General features: G+C 41.9%; 2 protein-coding genes across 4 annotated transcripts in view; one reads left to right on the top strand and one right to left on the bottom strand.

Annotated features, from left to right (window-relative positions):
* Positions 1–5,294: 5,294 nt before the first annotated feature.
* ANAPC13 (anaphase promoting complex subunit 13) lies at positions 5,295–11,279 on the bottom strand. The gene is made up of 3 exons (XM_060011300.1): positions 11,146–11,279; positions 9,700–9,825; positions 5,295–5,699 (listed from the first exon to the last, which is right to left on the bottom strand). The coding sequence occupies exons 2-3, from the start codon at positions 9,796–9,798 to the stop codon at positions 5,574–5,576; spliced, it is 225 nt and encodes a 74-aa protein (XP_059867283.1). The 5' UTR covers positions 9,799–9,825; positions 11,146–11,279; the 3' UTR covers positions 5,295–5,573.
* Positions 11,280–11,452: 173 nt separating this feature from the next.
* The window catches only part of CEP63 (centrosomal protein 63), a 73,309-nt gene continuing 58,242 nt past the window's right edge, over positions 11,453–26,519 (top strand). For 2 of the 3 annotated variants that reach the window (XM_060011298.1, XM_060011297.1), the window contains exons 1-3: positions 11,453–11,679; positions 16,877–16,945; positions 17,892–18,048. In XM_060011298.1, coding sequence (XP_059867281.1) covers positions 11,516–11,679; positions 16,877–16,945; positions 17,892–18,048 — 390 coding nt within the window. In that variant the 5' untranslated portion in view covers positions 11,453–11,515. Of the gene's footprint in view, positions 11,680–16,876; positions 16,946–17,890; positions 18,049–26,519 lie in introns of those variants that run through there. The other variant, XM_060011299.1, reaches the window with a different exon arrangement.

The following is a 26,519-nucleotide window of genomic DNA, read 5'->3' on the forward strand; positions in this document are numbered from 1 at the left end:
AGTTGGCTCTAGGTAAGAATATTAGCTAAAGACAGAGGAAATTGTGACTGATGACTTTGACCTATAAAAGCAGCTTTTTCATATGGCTCAACACAGAAGGGTAAACTAAATAAAAACCTAGGTAGAACGCGTCATGAAGGAATGTGTTGACGGTGTTTCCCAGCTCTGTAGTTAGTTGTGCTTCTCCTCTTACTTGGTCAGAGGCTATATTGTGAGCCAGCTGCATTGCTGTACCCAGGGCGACAGAGTACACATCCATATAGTAGTCGGCTGAGCTCCAGATGAAACTTGGGCAAGAACACGCCTGGGATTGGGTGATCATCTCTCTTCAGGTTCTCTTAGCCATCCACAAAAATCTGTCTTGCTGCACTTCTAGCATTTCTATACATACCCCTCACCCCAGGGTCAGCTATCAGGCAGCAAGAATGACAGAGGAGCTCAGGAAACAATTTCAGCAACTGCACTTGTAGGATTTGCTGAGGAGCCAGAATACATTTCAGGACTCCGCAGCAAGCCTGGAGGTCTGCACCAGCTTTTCTCTTCCTTTTCCCGGACCTGCCTGCTTTTCTGTCACCCCAAAGGCCGATACTCATGGTGTCTTGAATTCTCACTAACAAGGTGGAACCCCTACAGATGACTGCCAAGGACCAGCTACAGAATTTACAGAGCCCAGTACAAAATGAAAATGTGGGCCACTTGTTCAAAAATGATTACTGGTTTCAACAGAGCCACAGCAGGGCCTTCTGCGTGCAGGGCCTGTATGTCTGCACAGGTTGTGTGCTCACGAAGCCAGTCCTGGTTGGCTCAGGTGCAGAGGCCAAGGCCAGGAAGGCCACAGACGTGAAGTCCTCTCAAGAGATGGCGCAGCTGCTTTTCCCTGCCAGCCCCTAACCTCCCCCAGTACTTCCCAGAGGAGCCCATGGATGAGGTGCAGCGTGGCAATGGACTGGGGGATGAATTTAACCGTGGCAGGGCCACATCAAGGAGGAAGATTTGGGAAACAAACAGTCTTTCTAGAGTCTAATAGATCATTCCAGGATGGTACCTAACATCTCCAAATAACTTAACACAAAGAGCTGGGAAACGGCATAGTAAAGAGTCCCCAGGCCGGACTATGTCTATAAGCTGGGGTCACAGGTGGGCAAACCCCCTGATTCTGGCTACCTTTTTCTGTAACCCAAATTCTGAACTCCCCACACCTTCCATGTGCCCTCTTGGCCTCCCACAGAGCGGGAGTGAGAAGCCCACTAGGTGAGCTGTCCAGTCCATGTGTGGCCAGCCAAAATTCCGGGGACTCACACAAATCCTTACCCAGCACACTGGGAATCCAGATACGCAGAATTGCTCCCAAGCAAAACACCACATTTATTCAGGACCTTGAGTTAGAGTTTACTTAAAGTTCCGCCAGCAATTCTGACTTTCTTAAAGGAATTGAGCGCCTCCTGCTGGGTACTAAGTAGCATTGACATCAAACTGTCAAAGCACCAAAATCTGAAAACACATCTTAGGGATTTGACCTTGTACACAAACCAGTGACAACAACATGACTCATGGTGGTAAAATTATGAGTTATATGAATTATATATAGGTTTGGTAATAGGTTGAATTTTTAAATGTTTCATGACTCCTAGGTTCCTAGCAAAAATTTTTCAGTTTTTTTATCTCAATTGTAAAAGAAGGTAAACATTTGCAAGTTCTAAATGATCCAATAGGATTTTCTTCCCATTTCAGAATGCAGTGGTCACAGAAGGTTTTTCAGGGGACATCACGTGGTCCAGGAAGAGGACACAGATTTTAGGATCAGACAGCCTAGGATGGAACCCATTTACTATTTGAGTGACTTTAACTTGGAATGAATTAGTCAATTTTAAGCTGCCATCACTTGATCAATGAGGACAATAATATCCACCTTAAAAAGTGGACATGAGGGCTGGAGGTCACGTGTCTAAAACACAAAGAAGCACTCAGTTAACTGTATTATTGTTACTATATTATTAAGAAGTGGGTTTAAGTTGGACTTCAAAGGATGGGCAGCTCCTGGACCAGATTCTCCATTGCTAGAGGACAGAGGCTGCACCCAGAGTCGTGTGTCTGGCTCAGAGAATTTCCCCCTTGGTCACAGGTTAGCACTCACACTGGGCACCCGAGTCTCTTTTGAACCACACAACCACCATCCGGGGTGCTGGCTTCCTGACACACACCTCTCACCTGGCACTTGTGGGCAATGACCTCTAAGGTACTCCAAGTCCCTCTACTGCCACCCCCATATTGCTGGTTCAAGCCATCATCAGCCCTCACTTGAGCCAAGGCAAACTCTTCCGTCTTTCCACTTCTGTTCTTACCTGCTCAAACTCAGAGTGACTTAGGTTAAAAAAAAAAGGTTAAAAAAACCAAAACCTGATTAGGCCACTCCTCTACCTCCTCCTGCCTCCCCATCCACCTTGTTCGGGATGCCAGCTCCACCTCTGAGCTTTATGCAATTTGCTCTTGGCCATCAATCCTCACCCCCTAATTCTTACCCTGGCTACTCCTACCCATCTGTCAGGTGTTGGCCCACAAACTCAAAGAGGGTACAGGAAATATCATGTTTTCTTATTTTCTTCAGAGCAAATTAAATCTTTTCGGCTCCATTCTGCTGTGCTGCAGCAGAAATTAGATCTGTGGTCCCTGAGGCATCCTTTCCTCTTTCAGGGTCTCACGAGCATTTAGGATTTTCATAAATGAGCTTGAAAATGGGCGAGGACCTCTACTCTCCAGTCCATCTGCGTCCCTGATGCTATCCTCACCATCAACTCTGAGGGGCCCTTGAAGGAGGTGGTTCCAGTGCTAGGGTGTCTTTGCTCAAGCTGGGAGACTCAGGTTGACTTCAGGTTTCCTTTGGGGCACCCCCAAACCACAAGCTTCTGAAGTTCACCATCTCCCTGGGTACCACCAGCCACTGGGGCGCAGACTTCCACTACTCCTAAGAGGCTCCTCCTCTCCCTCCCTCCTCTGCTCCCCAAAAGCGGGTAGGGTTGGTTTTGAGCACATGCTCTCTGCTGTGAACTGGAAGCACTAAGGACCTGGCCACTTCCTTGGACAATGGAAAAAATTCAAATACAAAATATTTGAAATTATGTGCTATAAAAGCTACTTATCACAAAGTTTTGCTGTGATTATCTAATCTAAATCAGGTCCCCAGTCATACTCCCTATACCCTGCAATAGTCACTGCTGGGGCCCAGATCCCCTTTGCCCCGTCTGTCTGTGCACCCATTCCCTGACTGTGTTGGCTGCCAGGAGATCCACTGTTCCCTGGAGAGCCCTGGACCCTGGCAATGCCTGGTTATGCCCTCCCTGGGGGACGGAGGGAGGGAAGAGCCAATGGCTGACCACTGCATACTCAACACGAAGGCCTAGGATCTTGCTTCAAGGTGGGAAGTCTCTTGGTAACATCGTGCTCTGTAGCTCCTGTGGGATCAGGCAGAGGCCAGACTCCAGCTGAAGCCACATCTTTGCTCAGGTTCTTCCCCTGCCCTACCCTGCTTCCCTCACAGATTTCTCCTGAGCACACAATCTCAATAAATTCCTTGCACAAGAAACTGCTTCAGATTTTGCTTCTAGGAACCTAAGGGACATCTTCTATTTTTTCTTCCTAGCATGTGTCACAATTTAAAATCAAAGATTTGTATGCCTATTGGTTTAATGCTTGTTTCCCTCACTAAATGAAGGCAGAAGCCATACTTATTCTGTTCACTGCCACATTCTCAGCACCAAGTGAGGTGCCTCCCATAGAGGAGAGCAACACACATGCTTTGAACTCGAAAGTTACAGGAACCAAGGCGCAGGAACCAACTGGAAAGCTACAGGGACACAGCCTCTGAGCCTCCCTCTGCAGACACTTTCCTCCTTGGGTATTCTGGCACATAAGGTTGAAAAGGCACCCTACAACGGCAGCCTAGCATCTCTTGTGCCCATGATCCTCAAGCCAGTCCTAGATGGGCAGATTCCAAAGCTGCAGTTGACAATTTGGCCAAGAATTTGTCACCTAGTTCCTCACATGAGCTATGGCTGTCACCACATCACAGGTCACAAACTTGGCGTGGGGGCAGTTCTCAGATAAGGGTCACAAGCCAAGCAGATAAACCAACAGCTGCCTGTCTTACAAGCCTCATTCTGATTCAGCTGAAATCCAGACAGCTTTCATATTTCACTGTTCTACCAATACCCCTGGGAAAGGCTGGGTCCACAAGCATGGATGGATTCATATGAACATCTCCTAATGTCCAGATGTCAGTGTTTTAGGTATTATACACCACAAATAAAGTTGTAGTAAAGCCCTCATTTAACTAGAACATGGAAGAACTGTGGAATTTTAGGTACTTTAATTTTTTGAAAAGTTTTGTTCTCTTTCGGTATAAAATGTTTTTTCTGAACATCGTAATTCTCTTTTCTACTGGGTTGTCTGTCTTCAGTTATTGAGGGACTGCAGACTTGGGGTCTTTATTCTGAGATAAATGACTTCTAGGCAAGTCACTGATCCACAGGGAGATCAGCCTGGGTGTGTCTGGATGTCAGGTGAGTTGTTACAACCATGTTTCTTATCGAAACCCTAAAATCGGTTCATTTGTTTTGTGGTACACTTCCTACTCCTAAAAGGTACGTAAATAAAATGACTCAGTTAAAAAAACGATGAGAAGAGAGATTTCAATTATTCAGTGTTTCCAGTTTTTCAATGAGGGATACAGATGTAAAAGCCAGGGCCTCTTCCCACAGAATTTACAATCTGGGGAGAGAATAAAAGAGATCCCACATAAAACAGGCAAAGAATTCTAGGAGATAATGTCCATCAATGCGTTTTCCAAAATACAAGTTATTTCACAAATGTGTAACCAAATATTGATTCCATGGTGCTTCAGTTATATCTGAAAGGGCTTTGAGAAAATAAGAAATCCTGTTACTGGATAAAACTAATGGTCTATCTCGCCTTTCCAGCGGCACCAAAGGAAGCTGTAGGGAGAGCAGGGGTTAACCGTCAAGATAGCTTTTAATTTGTAAATTTATCCAAAGTTTGAAAATATCATGGGGAATCTTAGGAATCCCAGTAGTCAGTGAATGGGCCATCTATTCGTCCATTACATCTACAGACTCCACACACACCCACTCAGATGATTCTCAGAATGGGGGTACATGAGAAGTTAATTCTCATGTCTGGCTTCGTTGTTCTTCACCTTTCCCTCTCATATCTTCAATCACCTGTGTCACAGGACATATATAAGTAGTTGGGAAGTGTTAAGCTCTGACAGTAAAGCAAAATCAGAGTTAAAGGCAAATGTTTAATCAATCATGCTCAAATACAAGCTAGTCAATGAAGAACTTTAGGTTCAAAGGGCCAGATATTCTGCAATCCCAAGAAATCGCCATCAGCTTCCGGTTCGGGTTGAGTATTTCCACATTGCATTTTGTGGCCACAAAATTAGTTGTACATTTTTGAGCATTGATCTAACACTAAAAGACTCAAATTAGGAGGCTGAAAGAAAACATTTTGTATCTGTGTATCTAAAAAAAATCTGTGGATGAACAAGGAGCCAGGCGTCAGTTTCCAATGGGGGGAACGTTCTCATGGAGGTACTGTAAGGCCAAGTCAGTCCACTTCATTTCTTGTTCTTTAACAGATTCTGTGGTGCCGCCATTGTCCTGTTCAGGTTCAGGAAGCTCATTCTGAAAAGGTACAATGGACATTCAGGACGATGTCACACTCTATGTTTACAAACCCCTTAAAACTCAAAAGCACTTAGAATTAAAAACTGTGAGTTCCTAGAAACAGGCAGCATAGAAGCGTATCCTATGGAAAGAGCTAGAAAATAAAAAATGTGAGGAAACATCACAAGTCTCGCTCAAACGTGCCCCATCCGTCTCCAGCCGGGAGTGATGGCATTATGACTCTGGTACTTGTGTGGCAGGCAGCGTGGCAGAAGGCTCAGGACACAGGCTTCTGGGAGCCACTGGGATCCAAGGCTATGACTCCACCATTTGTTGGGTTACTCAGGCAAGGTATTCAGACCCTTGCAGCCTTTGCTTCCTCTTAGGCAACGAGAGAAAAAAAGTAGTCACCATCTCACAGGACTGCTGTGAGGGCTAAATGAGGAAATGCAGGTCAGGTGCCCAGCACTGCATGGGGTATCCAGTGCAAGGACTGTCATCCTTACTAGCGGCTAGGAACACTGAAAAGAGCCAGTACTAAATCTTTTTTTGGGAAGGCTGCTTTATAGAATACCACACTTGCTGGCATGTTCCTTAAGCACAAGAAAGGTATTCAACAACGATCCTGTATCCAATGTGCCTATATTATAATGGAGGTAGGAGCACTGAAAATGTAACACAATAGATGAGGCTTCCCCCTAGTGGTGGAGCAGGGCAACATAAAACAACATAGCCTACCCGCAACTTTCTTAAAATGGTAAGCCATGGGCCACACTTAGTGTAGAATCTGGGGAATTTTTTTATATATTTCGAGCTTTACTGAGATTTAATTTACATATAACATTGTGTAAGTTTAAAATGTACAATGTGATGATTTGATACACATATATATTGTGAAATGATTACTGCAATAAGGTTAACACATCCATCACCTTGCACAGTTCACCATTTTTTGGCGTGTGGTGAGAAGTTTTTGATAGTTTCCTTGTATTTTAAATTTAAATTTATTACTACTGGAACTCTGTTTCGTACTAGAATTCACTGATACCAATATATTTCTTTTCAGTTATCTGAATTTAGACTTTTTTTGCTGTACGCGGGCCTCTCACTGTTGTGGCCTCTCACTGTTGTGGCCTCTCCCGTTGCAGAGCACAGGCTCCGGACGTGCAGGCTCAGCGGCCATGGCTCACGGGCCCAGCTGCTCCGCGGCATGTGGGATCCTCCTGGACCGGGGCACGAACCCGCTTCCCCTGCATCGGCAGGCGGACTCTCAACCACTGCGCCACCATGGAAGCCCGACTTTTTTTTAAGTGTAGCAAACTGTTATTCAATATCTAGACTTATGATTTCCCACTGGACTCCAATGTGAAGTATATGAATATAATAACTTTTTTCCTTCAAAGTGATGTTCAATATGAATAAAATGATTTAATTACAATATGTACAAGTATGTTTGAATCACATCTTGCTCTACAAATACTCAGATTCAAACATACTTGTACAAATTGAAAGGAACTACCATTTTCTCTAAAGCAATATCGCAAAGAGAAAGTTTTGTTTCAGTAACTACTTACAGTTGACAAAGCATAAACAAGTCCTTGGTTAATCAATTATTTAATTCAGATATTATTTAGTTTCATCTTGTTCTAAAATAACACGTTTTTCATTTGGTCACTATTGTCTCTTGCAATGAATGCCAACATATAAAATTGCATATATGCCTGGAAAACAAACACAAAGTATCATAAAGTATCGTGAACATAACAATCATCTATTGTGGGGTACTGCAAAAATGGCCACAATTCTTTGTAGCCACTCCTATGAAAAGGCACTGTCTATTTCCCCAATCTTGCATTGGGGCTGATCATGTGACTTCTTGGCCTAGGTTCCATGAAGCCTTGCAGTTTCCTCTCATGCTGCTCTTAGAACCCTAAAATGATTGTGAAGTCTGGGCTAATCTGCAGGATCATGAGACTGTGGCGTAGTCAGCTCATCATCCCAGCCTCCAGCCAGCCTGCTGGCCGACTGCAAAACACCACCAAGTCCAGCAGAGATCAACCGAGCTGGCAAAGATCACAAGACTCTCTCAGGTGAATGACAAAATCATGACATAAATAACGGCTGTTTTAAGCCACTATGTTTTGGGGTTATTTGTTAGGCAGCAACAGAAGCTAACGACACAAACATTGCCTTAGAATCACACGTCCTGGGAAAAAACACAGGTTAGCAACAGGGCCAGGCTACAACTTGGAAGTCAGCATGGAAATCTTCCTCTCCCTCAACCCCTTCCACACAAATGGTCCCCAAATCCTACTATTAGTATGTCCAGAATTCAGCAATTCCCCTCCACTTTCTTGCTTTTGTTTAGGTCCTCCTCCCTTGTCTAGACACTGCATTAGCTTTCTAATTGGTCTCTTTGCCCTGTCACTGGCCCCTTTCTCCTTGACACACGTTCTCTAACAATGCTGCTAAACTGATTTTCTAATATATTTGAGCATGGCAGATCTCTACTTTGAAGATCACTCACTCCTGGATATCCTCAGGATGAGGGCTAAGCATGGCATCAAATGCTCCTCTCAAAATTGGGTCCAAGACCAACTTTTCTCCCTACCTTTTATGAGAAGTATATCCTCCATCCACACTGAATTGCCTCACCAGCTCGAAAGCAGTTTAAAACTCTGAGCCTTTGCACATCTGTCCCCTCTGCTGGTTGGCCCCTGTCTACCCTCACTAAACCTCTTTTCCTCCCTACGACCAGCTTAAATGTGATTTATCTCTCTGAAGTCCTTCCTGATGCCCACCAGGCAATCAGCCACTTCTTACACTACATAGCTGTTCACAACCCTCACTTAGAACACTTACTATTACAATTATTTATTGATATATGTTGCCTCTCTAGACTCCGAGGGGCAGAAACTGTACTTATGTTTACCAAGTCTTAAGGCACATAGTAGGCTTCAAGAATTGCTTGCGGAATGAAAGAACCACCACCGGACAGGATCTGGAGCCTCACAGACTTCGGTGTGAAGTCCAACTTATTGGCTACCAACCTTTGGGCAAGTTCCCCTCTTTGATTCTGTTTCCTTCCTATACAGTGGGCAGAACACAACCACCCTTGAAGGGTGTCTTAAGGATACAGATAATGTATGTCAGATTTCAACCTTGGTCTATGACACAAAACAGGTATTCAATAAGTGGAACTATAATTCTCATTATGCTCTTTTGATTATTTTTCTAAACTTGAACTAAGCTGTTACTTGTTATTTGCTATGTTTATTATTCACTGAACATTATTACCTCTTATTCTTAGATGAAAATGTAAATGGCAGCAGCACATGGTCTGCCTGCAAGCTCTGTTTTATTAATGGCTCTTTGCAATTGGCAGGCTCTAAAGAAAAACAGTCTCTGTTCTCCTTGCTAGTCCTCTGTGACATAAATAGGATTTTTAATAAATATTTATTCAAGCAAAATGTTTAGGTCACTTATTACGTTAGGTTTAACAAACTCATTGCAGGAGAATTTTCCAGAGGTCAGGAAAGAAAAGAGTGTGATGGTCTAAATGCAAAAGAAGAAAAGCCAGTTCTCTTCCAAATACTTTCCAGGGAACCTAGAATAGGTATGTGTTCCAAAAATGTGAGTTTCTAAAAATGTCAACTGACAAACCACAGGTAGGGAAGAAATAAAGTGCACATGCCACTGCTTCTTATTCCTCCTCATTGTGTGCATTAAACTTTCATCATCCGGTTTACTAGCTTTGGTGTGGTAGACAGAACATGGCTCAGAAGACCTGGGTTCTAGCTCTGGAATGACCCCCTAACTGAGCTGGTCACGTCAGCCCTCTGAACCACATTTCTCTTCAAAGTCAAGCTAAATGTTCTCCAGAAGCTTCTAGAGTTAGAGGACTCCACAGCTTTGATTTCTTTGCCTTACTAGTTTATTTGTCTTGATATCCTACCCCTACTAGGGTCTACCAGATCATACCTTTAACCTATCACCCTCAGCACAAATTACAGCCTACCAGTGGTATTGCAACATCCTCATAAGGCAGCTTGTCTTCTCGCCAAGCATCGTCAATCAAATCCAAGATCCTTCCATCTCTCTGTACCTCACTGTCCATTCTCCTGCAGCTTTGATCTTGCCAGATCTGTAAGCCAAAAAGATTATTTCTTAAACATGAAGACTGAGGAGATGATGTAATCTAGCAGTAGGGTTCTCCAGGCTTTTTAGCCTGGATGTGAATTGTGGCATGATATCACCCTGGGAAAGACTCATCTCATCTGGGTCAGGTTGCAGTTTATTTATAAGACCATAGTCCCTCCCAGCTGATTTTCCCGGTCACACACAAATTCCACCTTTCTGTAAAGTTTTCTCAGATCACTCCAGCTTCAGCACACATTCTGCCCTTGACCGGTTCCTTCTTGTCCTTATGATCCACTAAACAAGTTAGGTCGGCTTTATGACTGATTGCTCAGGCATTACTGTTTCCAATTGCTGTGTGTAAAATTTGTATCAATGACTCAGCATAGCCTTCCCCAATCTGGCCTCAATCTTTTCCCACCTGTCTCTCTTCCAAACACCTCTAACCCTGTCATACTTTCCAACCTTTGCACTTAAAGGTCTTTTTGCCCCATCACTAACACCTACTCTTCCTTCCAAACTCAAAGTTGGGCGTCAGCTCATCGGGGTCAATATCCCATCTCCAGAATTAGGCGCTAAGGTGCCTTCGCTCTTCAGGAGCTGGAAGGGTGGATAGCATAAGGTGTGCAATGACCAGGACACGGCCACCATCCCAAGCACTTTGCCACACTTGCCAGTACAAGCCATTACCACTTTCCTGAACAAAATTTTTTTTTACACGTGTGACTATTCCAATGCTTGGAATGCACGATCTTGTTCCTTTTTTCCCTAGCTAACCCTCAGTCAGTCTAAAAACTTAGCTCCCAGGTCGCCTCCTGCAGGAACTTTCTCTAAGCGCCAAGGAGAACGCGGTCCCCGCCCCTCCGCGGGCCCCATAGTTCCCTGGGCGCAGTGAATGGTCCCCATCGGGAGCTTGTTACATTGCCCGTCACAGGGTCTTCCCAGACAGGCGGTGCGTACGTTCCCCGGGGCAGGGCAGTTTTATCCATCTCTGTTTTAGAGCTCTGCAAACGTGTAGTTACAGTAGCAAAGCTAGAACTCCTTTTCCCGCGCTAAAAATGACCCTCGCAGGCCACCGCCATCCGTACAGGTGTGGGAGGCGGCCCCACAGCCGCGGCTTCCGGCCCGAGGCAGGATATACCAAATGCGGCAGCGGGGGAGGCCCAGGACCGCCGCGCAAGTCCCTTTCCACCTCTCCCGAAGTGCGGTGAGGGGAGTGGTTATGAGGATGAGGTTAAGAGAACGGCCTCGGCCAAGAGGAGCAGCATAAGTCCGAACGCACCCCCGCTTCTCCAAGACCTAGGCTAGGGGCGCGGGAAACCCTTACCAGCACCCGGCCCAGCGCAGCGCCCGCCTCCAGCGGACCACACCCTCAGTGTCACGTGACCGGCACGGTCTTCTCTCCAATCCCCAGATATGGGTGAGCCCATTTGCAGGCGCGGAGGGGGACTCAGGGAGGATGTTGCTTCAATTAAAAGTGAGGGGGCAGTGGGCGGAACGAACGTGCAGACGACTGTGGCTGGACGTTAGGTTGGCGGTGACGCGCGTGCGCGCCCCCGGCGGGAGGTAACGGCGGGAAGCTTCGGGGGCGCGCTCGCGGCATCCCCGTAACAGCATGTGGGAACGTCGGACGAGTGAGGCGTGGCAGTGTCCACAGGCAGCTCTGGCTGCGGTGGGGCCGCGGCCAGTGCGGTCGTATGGCCTGGGGCCAGCTTCCTCAGCGGCCCGCTGGCCTCCAGGCTCGCCCCCGCCGGCCCGGGTCCGCCCCGGCGCCCCACCCCTCGGCCTCGCAGCGGACGCTCTGCGGACCCGCGAAGACAGATATGGCCTCCCCCAGCGCACTGTTCGGGCCAGCCACCTGGTCAGCCCTTCTCCGGAGGCCGGGCCGGCGGGAGGGCTGCGGGTTGGGCGAGCTGCTCATCTTCCCCGAGCGGAGTCGGCCGCGGGCCAGTCTTCCACTTCAGGGGAGGGACCCCCGGCCCAGCCCTCCCGCCTGGGCCGCCTCATCTGGTTAGCTTCCTAACATTGTTGAGACTTAGGTCTTTGATGGCAGGTGATAGCGGTTCATTTATGGGTGGGAAGTTTAGCAAGTTGTAAAAAGTGAGTTGATTTAAAAACCTTAATGTTAGTACATTAGGTACTGAAATGTGGCAGAAATCATGAAGGACTGAAGTTGGGAACCCTGAACTTTTGGATTGCTCCATTCAAATCAGGGATGGGAAATAGATAATGAAGTAAGGGAATAAAAGGAACGGGTTCTTAGAATACTTTAATCATGAAGGTATTTGAAGGCAGTAAATCTCGGCTCATAATGTGTTGTTTTGTTTTTTTAATGACTTACAACATCAGGGTAAAGATGAGCTTGCTCTCAGCGACTAGTCATCGTTTACAGTTAACAGCACCCTTACTTGCAGAGTAGTATTCCTTGAGCCTTACAGACGATTCCTAAGCCAGTCTTAAATTTTTTTTTCTTCCTTTAATAAAAGTATTGTAGGATCTGTGCCCTGTACTTATACAGTTCCCCACATGCTTGCATTTAATTTTATTTTCTAGATACGAAGAGGAAATCATAAGGATCGTTAACTACATGTTACCTTCAAATATTTTTATTTATATTGATCATAGCTGTAGCTTAATGATATAACAAAGGGTATGTATTTTCTTATTTGGAATGCAGTATCATCTTTAGATTGATTTTTATCCTGAGCTTCTTGCCTTTTGACTATATCATTACCAGTGATCACTATGGTAAGAATGACTGAAATTAAAGTGGGTTAGATATTTATAAACATTCAGTTACACTGCTCTTTAAAATGTATTCAGGTTTTAACAATTATTTGTAGTTATTGTATATGTTAATTGTACTGATGCCACTTGTCTCCCATTAAAAGGTAGAACACCTTTGCTTGTTCCTTCCTGTTCTCACTTATGTAGTAGTGGTGGCAGATGGTGACAGTGTCAGTGGTCCACTTTATCAGAGCTTCCTACTTTTAAACATATGTCAACTTGATTTGAAATTCAGCTAAAGCCAACATTGACCTGGGCTTCAGGAATTGAATTTTCGGTTTTTATGTTACTTTGGGTTTTCTTTCTTCAAGAACTAAGTTTGTGTTTTCAGTTTTACAAAACCACAGTATTGTCATCACATCTATGAAAATTAATAAAAATCCCATAATGTCAATATTCAGTCTGGGTTCAGGTTTCCCCACCTGTCCCATACATGTATTTTTATAAGTAGCTTGTTTGGATCAAAATCTCATAGAGATCCACGTGTTGCATTGAGTTGATAACACCTTTTCAGTCTTTTTTAATATAGCAGTTTCACTGCATCTCTTTTTTCCCTTAACATTTTAGATTTAGTTGATTGCATCCACATGGTATCCTTTAACTTGTACATCTATTCCCTTTATTCCCTCTAAACTGGTAGTAAGGTCTAGAAATGCACTGTCCAATATAGTAGCTATCAGCCATTGGTGGCTATTTAAATGAATTAAAATGAAATAAAGCTAAAAATTTCAGTTCCCTAGCTGCATTGGCAACATTTCAAGGGCCCAGTAGTTTGGTGTATATGTAAAATATTTCCATAATTGCATAAAGTTCTGTTGAACAGCACTGGTCTAGAAGATTGATCAGATTCAACCTTGACTTTTTTTGTGGGGGTGAGGGCAGGGCAAAATTTCATCGGTGGTGCAAAACACTCCAGAGAGGCACATGATGTCTTGAGTTTTCTCTCTGTGATTTTAAAATTGAGCATCTTAGTGGGTTCAGGTGTTGTCAGCCCAGTCCATCCATCATGAAATTCTCCATGAGCCTTTCACTTAATGGTGAGATCCTTTCATGGATTTAGGTTGCCTGTATCCACTATTGCATCGGCGGTTGCAATATGGTGATTTTCTGATTCTGTCATTCCTCAGCATTTATTAGCTGGAAATTTTTTATGAATAAGAACTTCTTACTTCACCAGCTATTTGACTACCCCACCAGCTATTTGAAATAGTTTGTATAGGAAAGGCAAGAAAAATGCTTAATTCTTTCCCTCTATTTTCAGAGCACAGTAATGAGTTGGTGGCCTGGCAACCTCAAAGGTAACCATGAGGGTTTTGCCATTTTTTTTTTTATCATCATGAAATTATAGACTTAAATATATTTAAACTGTTTCAACCTACTGCAGTCTTTTTTTGGGGGGGGTACTCAAGTTGTCCTTTTGTTGGCGAGTGGCAGCCTATTTAAGTTGGCTTCTGTCCACTTTGATATGACCAGTAATCTTTGAGAGTTTCCTTATTTTCTGGTAAAACATGTTCCTGGCTCATTTAAACATTTCTGGCCACCAAGAAGCCCTGGTTCCTTTCAGTGGGAGATGGTGTTTAGAGACCAGTCTGGGTGCTGAAGGTACTCTTGCTACTAGACTGGTCACTGGTTTTAGGATTTACAGTGGCCAAAGTTAGGAAATACGTACATTTTTTAAAAAGAGAAATATCCAGAATTCACAGTGATATTTCCAATTTAATTTCATAGTTTTTTTTAAACACTTGATTTTATATTTGTATCTTTTTCTCTTTTGCCTATTAACATACTTTTTCTGTATTATATATAATGCTTTCAAATTAATGATACCAATTTTGCTATTAATAATATGATTCCTGAGTGATGTTTAGGGTTTCTCTATAGTACGTTTTTGTCCTTAGTATATATCCCAGTTGGAATATGTACAGTAAAATTGTTGCATTTTAAAACCAATGAAACAATTTGTTATATGGTAAGGGTGCCAACTTGATATCTAATTGATAGTTGATTTATTTCATTTTGTTTCCAATATTTTTTTTTTTTTTTTTTTGCGGTACGTGGGCCTCTCACTGTTGTGGCCTCTCCCGTTGTGGAGCACAGGCTCCGGACGCGCAGGCTCAGCGGCCATGGCTCATGGGCCCAGCCGCTTCGCGGCATGTGGGATCTTCCCGGAACGGGGCACGAACCTGTGTCCCCTGCATTGGCAGGCGGACTCTCAACCACTGCGCCACCAGGCAAGCCCCTCCCACCTTTTATTTAAAAAACAGAGATCTCCTTAACTAAGTCTTACACCATCATTTTAATTTCTGAAATGGCTATTTTCCCCTATGTGGACTATTTTCACTGTTGTGCTACTGCCACCTGGTGGCCATGGTGGTGACATCATAGTTAAGTTTGTATATTTTTTCCTGTGTCCAGACTTTTCAATTTGGTTTGATTTTGTTTATGCCAAGAACACATTATTAAATAAAAACAAGATATGCTGATGTATTTTAAGATCTGGAATACTGTAAAATATATAAAGTTTGCACATTGGCTGGAACTTAGGAGTCACATTGCCTAGGTTTGAATCTTAGGACTGTGGTTTGTAGTTTACCATAATCAAGTTATTTAACCTTCTGAGCCTCAGTTTCCTCAAAGTAATAGTAGTTATGTTTTAAAATTGTTATGAAGATTGAATCTGACAATATAGAGAGGCAGAAAAGTTGAGCATTCAATGACTTTTAGCTTCTATTATAAATATTCCTAATTACTAAATAATATCATCCAGAAAATATATTAATGTATTGTATGTTACTAAATCTGTTTCTAATATATATTACTAAATGTATTTTTTAAGAATAACATGACCTAAAGGAGTATAATTTTACTAATGATGGTTTTGAATAACTGTAGTAGCTCTGTCCTTAGGAAGAGCACTTTCCAACGTATTTAATAAATATCCATGTAGAGTTGTCAGGAGCATGCATGGTGCAGAATATATGTAATTGGCTATTAGAATCCCATTAAAAAGCTGGAAGAAACCTTGGAGATTATATAGATCATGCTTCTTACTTTATAGAGGCAAAAACTGAAGTCCAAGGACACAAAGCTACTTAGTTGCAGAGCAGGACTCTATCCTGGGTTTCCATATACATGGTACTGTGTGAACTGTGTACTGCCTCTCAGTTCCCTAGAGTGGATCAAAACACAGAATCTGCGTCCTCTTGTAATTGACTGTATCATTGTTTGAAAGAAAGTGGAATAGACCATGAAAACATTTTTCTTTAGGTTTTTATTTTGTCTAATGTTGGTGTAATACAAAGGATAAACCAGCTGGAAAGAAATCCTCTCTGCCATATGTGTGCGTGAACAGTTATTTAGTGCTCCTGTTAGTAACTTTAGAAATAGATGCAAATAACGTGTAGTGGTTGTATTTTCCAGTCTTCTCATTCTCCTGTGTCTCTGTTTTATCTCCCTTCCCTTGTTTCTCTGCTAGACTCTTCTCTGTAGTTCTCCAGCTATGACCAGTTTGCATAGGGGGATAGGTGAAAAGGGAGGGGAATTGAGATACATTCAGCCAAAAGCATTCAGCACAGGCCAGGCTGAAATGCTACTCTAAGCCCTGGAGCTGCAGGTGTGAAAAAAACTGGTTTTCTACCCTTGACGGTTGAATAGTAGGGGGAAAAGGTGTGCAAAAGGACATTTCCAGGGTGGTGTAACTCCTATGAAAGAACCTGTTAAGGACTGGGAGCAATGAAGTGCAGAGGAGGGAGGGCCCACGAAGCTGCCTCTTAGGTGAGGGAAGGTGTTCTAGGAGCTTCATGGGCCTGTCATCTAGCCGGTGAGTAGGATCTCCCATGATGGGCCAAGAAGTTGAAGCGCAGGGCATTTAACCTTTTTACAATATCTCTTTAAAAGAAGCTACACGTTTCCTCTGACCTCTCAATTTGTTAGTGTCAGTGTTCCTCTGTTGCTAGCACCCCATCTCCACCCAGGCCCACTCTTACATGAGGAAGTAGGAACGTGACAGTGAGGTATTTGATTTCAATCGTGCAGGGGGAGTGTCAGTGGCAATTCAGATCATTTTAAATTGTTTTGTTTCAGTGTGAAATGTATTTGGTTCTAGTATTTCTTGAAGAGATATTCCTTGACTGCTTCTACAGTCATCTTAAGAAGTGCTGCATTTTCTCATTGTTATTTGTATGCTTTCATTCACATTCTTAAGTTTGTAAGTTGGAATGTTAGAACATAAAAAATGAATTTTCTCCTGACAGAGTTCTTTGCTTTCCCAGTTGCCAAAACAAAGGGGATTTGGCGATGGAGGCTTTGTTGGAAGGAATACAAAATCGGGGACATGATGGGTAAGTTTACTTTGACCTTAAGCTTCTCACTGAGTTTAAAAAGCATGTCTGAGTTATGCCTCTGACCATTTTGTGCTTTGGGTACAGAAGCAGAAGTGTGACCAAAATCTAAACTGTTCCATGTCGTGTTTGTGGACAGTCTCTCTCCTTGGGGTGTTTCCCTCATCTCAGCAGTGTGAAGCTGGATGCTTACTATCATCCCAGTTAAATTTTCTGCTTTTAAAAAGCAAAAGGCTATAGAGGTTTTGTGACACTAAGAACAAATGCTTTTTTTTTAAAAAGTATTTAAACCTTAGGAGTTATCTCTCTGTGGCCATTCCCGGAAATCTCTGAATCCAGTACATCTGTGTCCACTTCTGTTTCTACCTTTGTAACATTTTGCATCTCCAGAAACATTGAAGGACATCAGTAAGTTTACAACAATAAGATAGGATGTGGTAAGTTTCTAATAATAAGTTGGGAAGAAATAGTTGGAATAAATTTGGCTCAAGGATGGAGGTTCTTAAAACAGCTCTTAAAATTGTATTGTCATTTTCCCAATAGCCTACTTGTTTCCAAAGCTTTTTATTTTGTTTGACTAGCTGAGAATGTGACATATGCTTGCCTGGATTCTTCCTGAAAGCTTCCCTAAAATGTTACAGAAGAGCTAGTTGTTGGTTGTGGAAGTCTCACTCACAAACTAGGCTTCAAACATAAACCTTGCGTTTGACCAGTTGACTTAAGCTTTAGGTCGGCTACTGTAGGAAGACAAACTTCCGTGGAATAAGTGATCATCTTAAGTGAGCATTAAAAGGAAAAGCTCAGAGATCCTGTTCTCTGCTTCTGATTATTTGTTGATACTGTTCCACTTCAGGTAGCTTTACATCTGCTATATTTTTACATGTGAAAGATGAAAAGCCACTTGGAGATATGTTCTATGTTCTTAAGGGTCTGTCCTTATTTATAGGGGATTTTTGACATCCTGTGAAGCAGAACTACAGGAGCTCATGAAACAGATTGACATAATGGTAGCTCATAAAAAATCTGCGTGGGAAGGACAGACACATGTTCTAGAAACTTGCTTGGACAGCCGTGAACGGGAACTTAAGGCTCTCAGGAGTCAGGTGGGTATGAAACACAAAGAGGTAAAGCAGATGATTTGCTACTCTTTTTGATATTTTCACCTTACCTTTTATAATAAATATGTTTCTTAAATATTTGTTGAAGAAAGCATTTAAAAAATTTTGAATTCAATTTATTTAAAACAAAACACAGTTCACCCATTTCTCCCATCCCCTGATCCAAGCCTTGTCTCTTGGAGCCACCAATCTGTTCTCTATATCTATGAGCTTATTTTTTGTTTGTTTCTGTAGATTCTACATGTAAGGGAGATCATACAATATTTGTCTTTCTTTGTCTGAATTATTTCAGTTAGCATAATGCCTTCAAGGTCTATCCATGCTGTGGCATATGGCAACTTTTTTTATGGCTGAATAATATTCTTTATATATGTGTATGTGTACCGCAGTTTCTTTTTTTTTTTAAATAAATTTATTTATTTATTTATTTTATTTTTGGCTGTGTTGGGTCTTTGTTTCTGTGTGAGGGCTTTCTCTAGTTGCGGCAAGCGGGAGCCACTCTTCATCACGGTGCGCGGGCCTCTCACTGTCGCGGCCTCTCTTGTTGCGGAGCACAGGCTCCAGATTCGCAGGCTCAGTAGTTGTGGCTCACGGGCCCAGTTGCTCCATGGCATGTGGGATCTTCCCAGACCAGGGCTCAAACCCGTGTTCCCTGCACTGGCAGGCAGACGCTCAACCACTGCGCCACCAGGGAAGCCCCCCACAGTTTCTTTATCCATTCATTCATCAATAGATACTTAGGTTGTTTCTAAGTATCTTTGTTATTGTAAATGAAGCTGCAGTGAACAGGGGGGTGCATATATCTTTTTGAATTAATTTTTTTTTGTTTTCTTCAGATAAATACCCAGAGTGGAATTACTGGATCATATGGTAGTTCTATTTTTAATTTTTTGAGGCATCTCCATACTATTTTCCATAATGGTTGCACCAACTTAACATTCTCAACCAAGTGTACAAGGGTTCCCTTTTGTTCACACCCTTGCCAACACTTGTTATTTGTTGTCTTTTTGATACTAGCCATTCTGCAAGGTGTGAGTTGATATCTCTGTGGTTTTGATATGCATTTCCCTGATGATTAGTGATGTTGACCATCTTTTTCATGTACCTATTGGTCATCTGTATGTCTTCTTTGGAAAAATGTCTGTTTGGATCTTCTGTCCATTTTTTCAGTGGATAGTTTTTTTTTTTGCTATTGAATTGTAAAAGTTCTTTGTATATTTTGGATATCAGCCCCTTGTCAGATACATGATGTGCAGTTATTTTCTCCCATTCAGTAAGTTGCCTTTTCATGTTGTTGATGATTTACTTTGCTGTGTAGAAGCTTTTTAGCTTGATGTAGTCCCACTTATGTAGTTTTGCTTTTGCTGCTTTTACTTTTTTTGCTTTTGCTTTTGGTGCAGATTCAAAACATCATCCCTAAGACCTATATCAAGGAGCTTACTGCCTATGTTTTCTTCTAGGAGTTTTATGGTTTCAGGTCTTATGTTCAAGTCTTTAATCCATTTTGAGTTAATTTTTGTGAATGGTGTAAGATAGTGGTCCAGCTTCATTCACTTTCATGTGGCTGTCCAGTTTTCCCAACATCATTTATTGAAGAAACTGTCCTTTCCCCATCGTATATTCTTAAATTAATTGACCATATATGTGTGGGTTTATTTCTGTGATCTCTATTCTCTGTTCTGTTCTATCGATCTAAGTCTCTGTTTTTATGCCAATACAGTACCATTTGTATGTAATAATAGCCTTATAATATACTTTGAAGTTAGGGAGTGTGGTGCCTCCAGCTTTGTTCTTTCTCAAGATTGCTTTGGCTATTCAGTTCCATGCAAGTTTTAGGATTTTTTGTTTTATTTGTATGAGAAATGCCATTGGAATTTTGATAGGGATTGCGCTGAATCTGTAGATTGCTTTGGATAGTATGGCAGTTTTAACAATATTGATTCTCTCAATCCATGAGCATAGAATATCTTTCCACTTATTTGTGTCTTTTTCAGTTTCTTTCATTAATGTCTCGTAGTTTTCAGTTTACAGATCTTTCACCTCCTTGGTTAAATTTATTCCTAGGTATTTTATTCTTTTTGATGCAGTTGTATATGGGATTGTTTTCTTAATTTCTCTTTTTGATAGTTATTATTTTTAAAAAATAGATTTTTGTGTATTCATATCGTATCCAGTAACTTTATTGAATTCATTTATTAATTCTGTTAGTTTGTGATAGAGTCTTTAGGGTTTCCTAGCTATTTTCATGTGATCTGCAAACAGTGAGTTTTACTTCTGCCTTTTCAATTTGGATGCCTTTTATTTCTATTTCTTGCCTAACTATTCTGGCTGGTATTTCCAATACTATGTTGAATAAAAGTGGTAAGAGTGGACATCCTTGTCCTGTTCCTGACCTTAGAGGAAAAGCTTTGAGCTTTTCAACATTGAGTATGATTTAGCTGTAGGCTTGTCATATATGACCTTAACTATGTTGAGGTATGTTTCCTCTATACCTGCTTTTTTGAGAGATTTGAGATTTTATTATAAATGGATTTAAATTTTGTCATATGCTTTTTATGCATCTGTTGAGATGATCATATGATTTTTGTCTTCATTTTGTTAATGAGGTGTATCACACTGACTGATTTACAGATATTGGACCATCCCTGTATCCTTAGAATAAATTTCACTTCATGATTGTATATGATCCTTTCAATGTGTTGCTGAATTCAGTTTGATAATATTTTGTTGAGAATTTTTGCATCTATGTTCATCGGGGATATTAGCCTGTAAAAAGAAATTTTTTTTGTTTGGTGGCACTCTTGTCTAGTTTTGGTATCAGGCTAATACTCGCCTCATAAAATGTGTTTTGAAAAGATTCCCCCTCTTATATTTTTTGGAAGAATTTGAAAAAGCTTGATATTAATTCTTTTTTGAATGTTTGGTGGAATTCACCAGTGAAGCCATTTGGTCCTGGACTTTTGTTTGTTGAGAGTTTTTGTTTAATGAATTGATCTGCTTGCTGGTAAGTGGTCTGTTCAGATTTTCTATTTCGTCATGATTCAGTCTTAGTAGCTTATATGTTTGTCAGAGTTTATCCACTTCTTCTAGTTTGTCCAATTTGTTGGCATGTAATTTTTCATAGTAGTCTGTATGATCCTTTGTATTTCTGTGGTGTCGCTTGTAATATCTCCTCTTTCATTTCTGACTTACTTGAGTCTTTTCTCTTTATTTTCTTGGTGAGTCTAGCTGAGGTTTTGTCAATTTTATTTCTCTTTTCACAGAACTAACTCTTAGTTTCATTGATCTTTTCTGTTGTCTTTTTAGTCTCTATTTCATTTATTTCTGCCCTAATTTACTAACTTTGGGCTTTTTTTGTTCTTTTTCTAGTTCCTTAAGGTGTAGTTAGGTTGTTTGTCTGAGGCTTTTCTTGTTTCTAGAGGTAGGTGTTTATCACTATGCACTTCCCTCATAGAACTGTTTTTGCTGCATTCTGTAAATTTTGGCATGTTACCTTTCCATTTTGTTTTTCTCAAGGTATTTTTTTATTTCTCTTGATTTCTTCTTTGCCCATTGGTTATTCAGTAGCATGTTGTTTAATCTCCACATATTTGTGTATTTCCCATTTTTTCTTCGTGTAATTTCTCATTTCATGCCATTGTGGTTGGAAAAGATGCTTGATATGATTGCAGTCTTCTTAAATTTATTAAGACTTGATCTGTGGCCTAACATGATCTATCTTGGAAGATGTTCCATATACACTTGAGAAGAATATGTATTCTGTTGCTTTTGGATAGAATAGTCTATAAATATGTGTTAAGTCCATCTGGTTTAACATGTTGTTTAAGGCTGATGTCTCCTTATTGATTTTCTGTCTGGATGATCATTGATGTAAGTGGGATATTAAAGTTCCCTACTGTTATTGTATTGCTGTCTATGTCTCCCTTTAGGTCTGTTAATAATTGTGCTACATGTTTAGGTGCTCCTATGTTGGCTGCATAAAGATTTACAAATGTTATATCCTCTCATTGGATTAACCCCTTTATCATTATGTAATGTCTTCTTTGTCTCTTATTAAAACATTTGTATTAAAGTCTTTTTTTTGTGTGTGTGATATAAGTATAGCTACTCCATCTTTCTTTTCCGTTTCCATTTGCGTGGAATTTCTTTTACCATCCCTTCACTTTCAGTCTGTGTTTTTATATCGAAATTGTATCTATTACAGGCAGCATATATAGGTGTGTCTTGCTTTTTATTCCTTCAGCCACTCTATGTCTTTTTGTTGGAGAATTTAGTCCATTTACATTTAAAGTTATTATTGATGGGTATGTGCTTATTGCCATTTTGTTAATTGTTTTCTAGCAGTTTTTGCAGTTTCTCTCTGTTCCTTTTTTCTTCTCTTGCTCTCTTCCTTTGTGGTTTGATGACTTTCTTTAGTGGTATGCTTATGGTCCTTTCTTTTTCTCTTTTGTGTATTTATTCTAGGTTTTTGCTTTGTGGTTGACGTGAGTCTTACACTTAACAACTTATATCTATAACAGTCTGTTTTAAGTTGATAGCATCTTAAGTTTGATCCCATTCTAAAGCTCAACACTTACTCTCATGTTTTATGTTTTTGATGTCACATTTTATGTATTTTTACCTTGTGTATCTTTTAGCTAATTATTGTAATCATAGTTCTGTCTTTTAACCTTTATACTAGCTTTATTAGTGATTAATCCACTACCTTCACTATATATTTATTTTTCCGGTGAGATTTATCCTTTCATATGTTTTCTTGTTACTAATTAGCATCCTTTCTTTCAGCTTAAAGAAGTTCCTTTAAAGTTTGTTGTCAGGCCAGTTTAGTTTAGTGGTGGTGAACTCCTTTAACTTTTGCTTCTCTGGAAAACTTGTTATCTCTTCTTCAATTCTGAATGAAAACTTTGCTCGGTAGAGTATTCTTGGTTGGAAGTTTTCTTCTTTCAGCACTTTGAATGTATCGTGCTTTCTGGCCTGCAAAGTTTGTGCTGAAAAATCTGCTGATAGTTTTATGAGGGTTCCCTTGTATAGAACTAGTTGTTTTTCTTCTGCTTCTTTTAAGATTCTCTCCTTGTCTTTAACTTTTGACATTTTAATTATAATGTGTCTTGGTGTGGGTCTCTTTGGTAGCATCTTTTCTGGGACTCTCAGGGCTTCCTGGATCTGGACGTCTGTTTCCTTCCCCAAGTTAGGGAAGTTTTCAGCCATTATATTTTCAAATAAGTTTTCTGCCCCTTTCTCTCTTCTTCTGGGAGCCTTATGAAGTAAATGTTAGTCTGTTTGATGTTATTCCATAAATTCCTTTTTTCATTCTTTTTTCTTTCTGCTGCTCTGGTTGGGTAAGTTCCACTGCCTTGTCCTTGAGTTGACTGATATTTTCTACTGCTTCATCTAGTCTGCTGTTGAACCCCTCTAGTGTATTTTTTTCAGTTCAGTTAATACATTCTTTGGCTCTGTGACTTCTATTTGGTACTTTCTTATATGTTTTCATCTCTTTGTTGAAGTTCTCACTGTGTTCATCCATTCTTCTCCCCATCTTTATGACCATTACTTTGAACTCTTTATCAGGTAAATTACTGATCTCCATTTCGTTAAGATTTTTTCTGAGGTTTATCTTGTTCTTTCATTTGGAACATATTCCTCTGTTTCTTCAGTGTGCTTGACTCTCTGTTGGTTTCTGTACAGTAGATTAAACAACCACTTCTTCCGGTCTTGATTGAGTGGCCTTGTGTAGGAGATGAACCTTGTTATTCAACCCTGCCTCAGCTCCTGGTTGTCTCTCAAACCTCTATGCTTGTCCAGGTAGCCTGTTATATTTTTAGTAGCTCCCAGTAGTTGAGGATGTGCCAAAACCTGTCACTGTCCCAGAGTGGAGGATCTCAGCACCTAGATTCAGGTTGACTGGAATCTGGACCCTCAGGCAGCAGCTTTTAAAGTATGCAAATATATACAGTTCTGAGGGGCTGTGAGGGTAGGCCACATTGGTCCTCAGAGCCAGGTGATCTGGAGGTGTCCACTATGTGGGGTCCAGATGAACTATTTTCTGGGTGATACTGATGGGTTGGAGCAAGGCAGAGGGAGAGTGCCTAGATGGCGTCCACAGCCTGTGTTTCTTGATAGCAACTCCGTAGGCCACTGAATGTGAGCCAAACCTGAAGCCTGCTCCTCAGGCCGAAGGTCCAAGACAAGTAAAGATAAAGAGGACTCTTTCACAGAAACCCTAGGGAGTGTGCCTCATTCTGCTTTCTGTGCAGTGCCTTGGGGTTGGTAGCCTGCCAAGAACTATCCCTCTGATTGCCATAGTCTTGTGGGATCCAGGAATGCAAATCCCTCCAGTCACCTAGAGCTAGGTAATTGAGGGGAGTCCCCTGGGCACCAGCCACGTGTGTAGCTACCCTCCAGGAGACACTGGTGCACTAGAGGCAGCAGAGTGTGAGAGCAAAGGTAGCACCTGCCCTCCAAGGTCTCTGGAAAGGATTACAGTCAACCCCAAGATGCATGCCTAATCAGAAGCTTGCCCCTCAGTTAGCAGTCAGGATGATCAGTTAATAGTCTCCCTTCGCAGAAAGATTGAGCTCCTGGGTCTGTTGCCTTTGCTGTGCCCTTGGGGTTGTAACTGTTTAAGAACTCTTTCTCCTTGGGCTACAGCCCTGTAGGACCTATGAGTATAAGCCCCACTGACCACCAGAGCCAGTTGATGTAGAGGTGTTCCCTAGCATCAGTCACAAAAATCCAGGCACCAGACAGGGGCATGAGCTCCTTTCTGGGTGACACCAATTATTACAGTTCCTTGGGACCCAGAACACAAGCTCCCCTGGCCTCCAGAGCCAGGTAACCAAGAATCATATCCTGGGTAGCAGCTGTAAAAGTCAGGACACCTGATGTGTGTAAAAGCTCCCTGCTGAGAGATACTGGTGCTCTGGAGCACAGCAAAGGTAGTGCCTGCCAGTCTTTGTTCCCAGAGCGTTCCAGCAGGCTTCTAGATACGTGTGTTGAACTAGATTCCTGCCCCTCTGATGGAGGTTTTAATATAAGCAGGTGAGCCTTATTCACTTTAAGTCTAGGCATGATTGGCTGTCTCTGAGCTGGACTCTGGGGTGGGTGAGTCCAAGCACATGAGCCCTCTAAGAGGTGTTTCTCATCACTATCATTTTGTGGGTCTTGGGACACAAGACCCATTGGTTTTCAAAAATTAGATGTTTTGGGGGCTTATCTGTCAAGTGCATGTCTTAAAAGCTGGGGTGCCCAATGTGGGGTCTGAATCCTTTGCTCCTCAGGGAGTTTTGAGTTCCCTTCTGGTTGTTGGTTGCTAAATCAGGGGTGAGGTTTATGGTGAGATTGTGTCCCCATCTCCCCTACAGGCTTTTGTATGGTTTTCTTCTCTTTTACCCAATGTGTAGTCGTCACGCAGCCAGCCTTTAGGTTCTTTTTTCGAGAAGAAATTGTTCCATATTTAGCTGTAGATCCAGTGAGTCTGTCGGAGGAGGTGAGTTCAGTATCTTCCTACACTGCCGTCTTGAACTGGTGATACTGTCTTTTTCATAATGCAAAGAAAGCATTTGTGTGTCAGAAAGCATTTGTGTGTCAAATTCTGATGGTTTCTTTCAGAAGAAGAATTCATTGGTGAAAATGCATAAGAGTGTTAATATTTATTTCAAGGATCATGTTACCTTGGTCACATGTAATACATACAATAACTTCTTTAAGAAAATGTGAAGGGTGTCACATGATCTTTGTAAAAACCTTCATTCTATTACATGCCTATGTTAATAATCACCGAGTTTAGCAAACATTGTTTTTGGCCTCATTGTATGACTAGTGTAAAAAGTTAAGCCCCAAATTCAATAATTGGCTTCTTTTGGTTAGGTTTAAAATAAAATTCAGAAAACTCTTCTTAAAAAATTTATATTTGTGGGCTTCCTTGGTGGCACAGTGGTTGAGAGTCCGCCTGCTGATGCAGGGGACACGGGTTTGTGCCCTGGTCCGGGAGGATACCACATGCCGCAGAGCGGCTGGGCCCGTGGGCCGTGGCCGCTGGGCCTGCGCGTCCGGAGCCTGTGCTCCGCAACGGGACAGGTGAGAGGCCCGCATACCGCAAAAAAAAAAAAATTTATATTTGCACTTGTTAACAATTAGGGAAAAAGAAAGAAAAGGGGAAAATAAATATTATTTGCGATCTCATCACCCAATGTTATTGGTGATTTGGGGGAAAAGTTTAATAACATTTGCTAATTGATTTCTCTTTTTTTTTTTTTTTTTTTTGTGGTATGCGGGCCTCTCACTGTTGTGGCCTCTCCCGTTGCGGAGCACAGCCTCCGGATGCGTGGGCTCAGCGGCCATGGCTTATGGGCCCAGCCGCTCTGCGAGATGTGGGATCTTCCCGGACCGGGGCACGAACCCGCGTCCCCTGCATCGGCAGGTGGCTCTCAACCACTGCGCCACCAGGGAAGCCCTGA

This window comes from Delphinus delphis, chromosome 4 (genome assembly GCF_949987515.2).
Source record: "Delphinus delphis chromosome 4, mDelDel1.2, whole genome shotgun sequence".
NCBI classification, from domain to species: domain Eukaryota; kingdom Metazoa; phylum Chordata; class Mammalia; order Artiodactyla; family Delphinidae; genus Delphinus; species Delphinus delphis.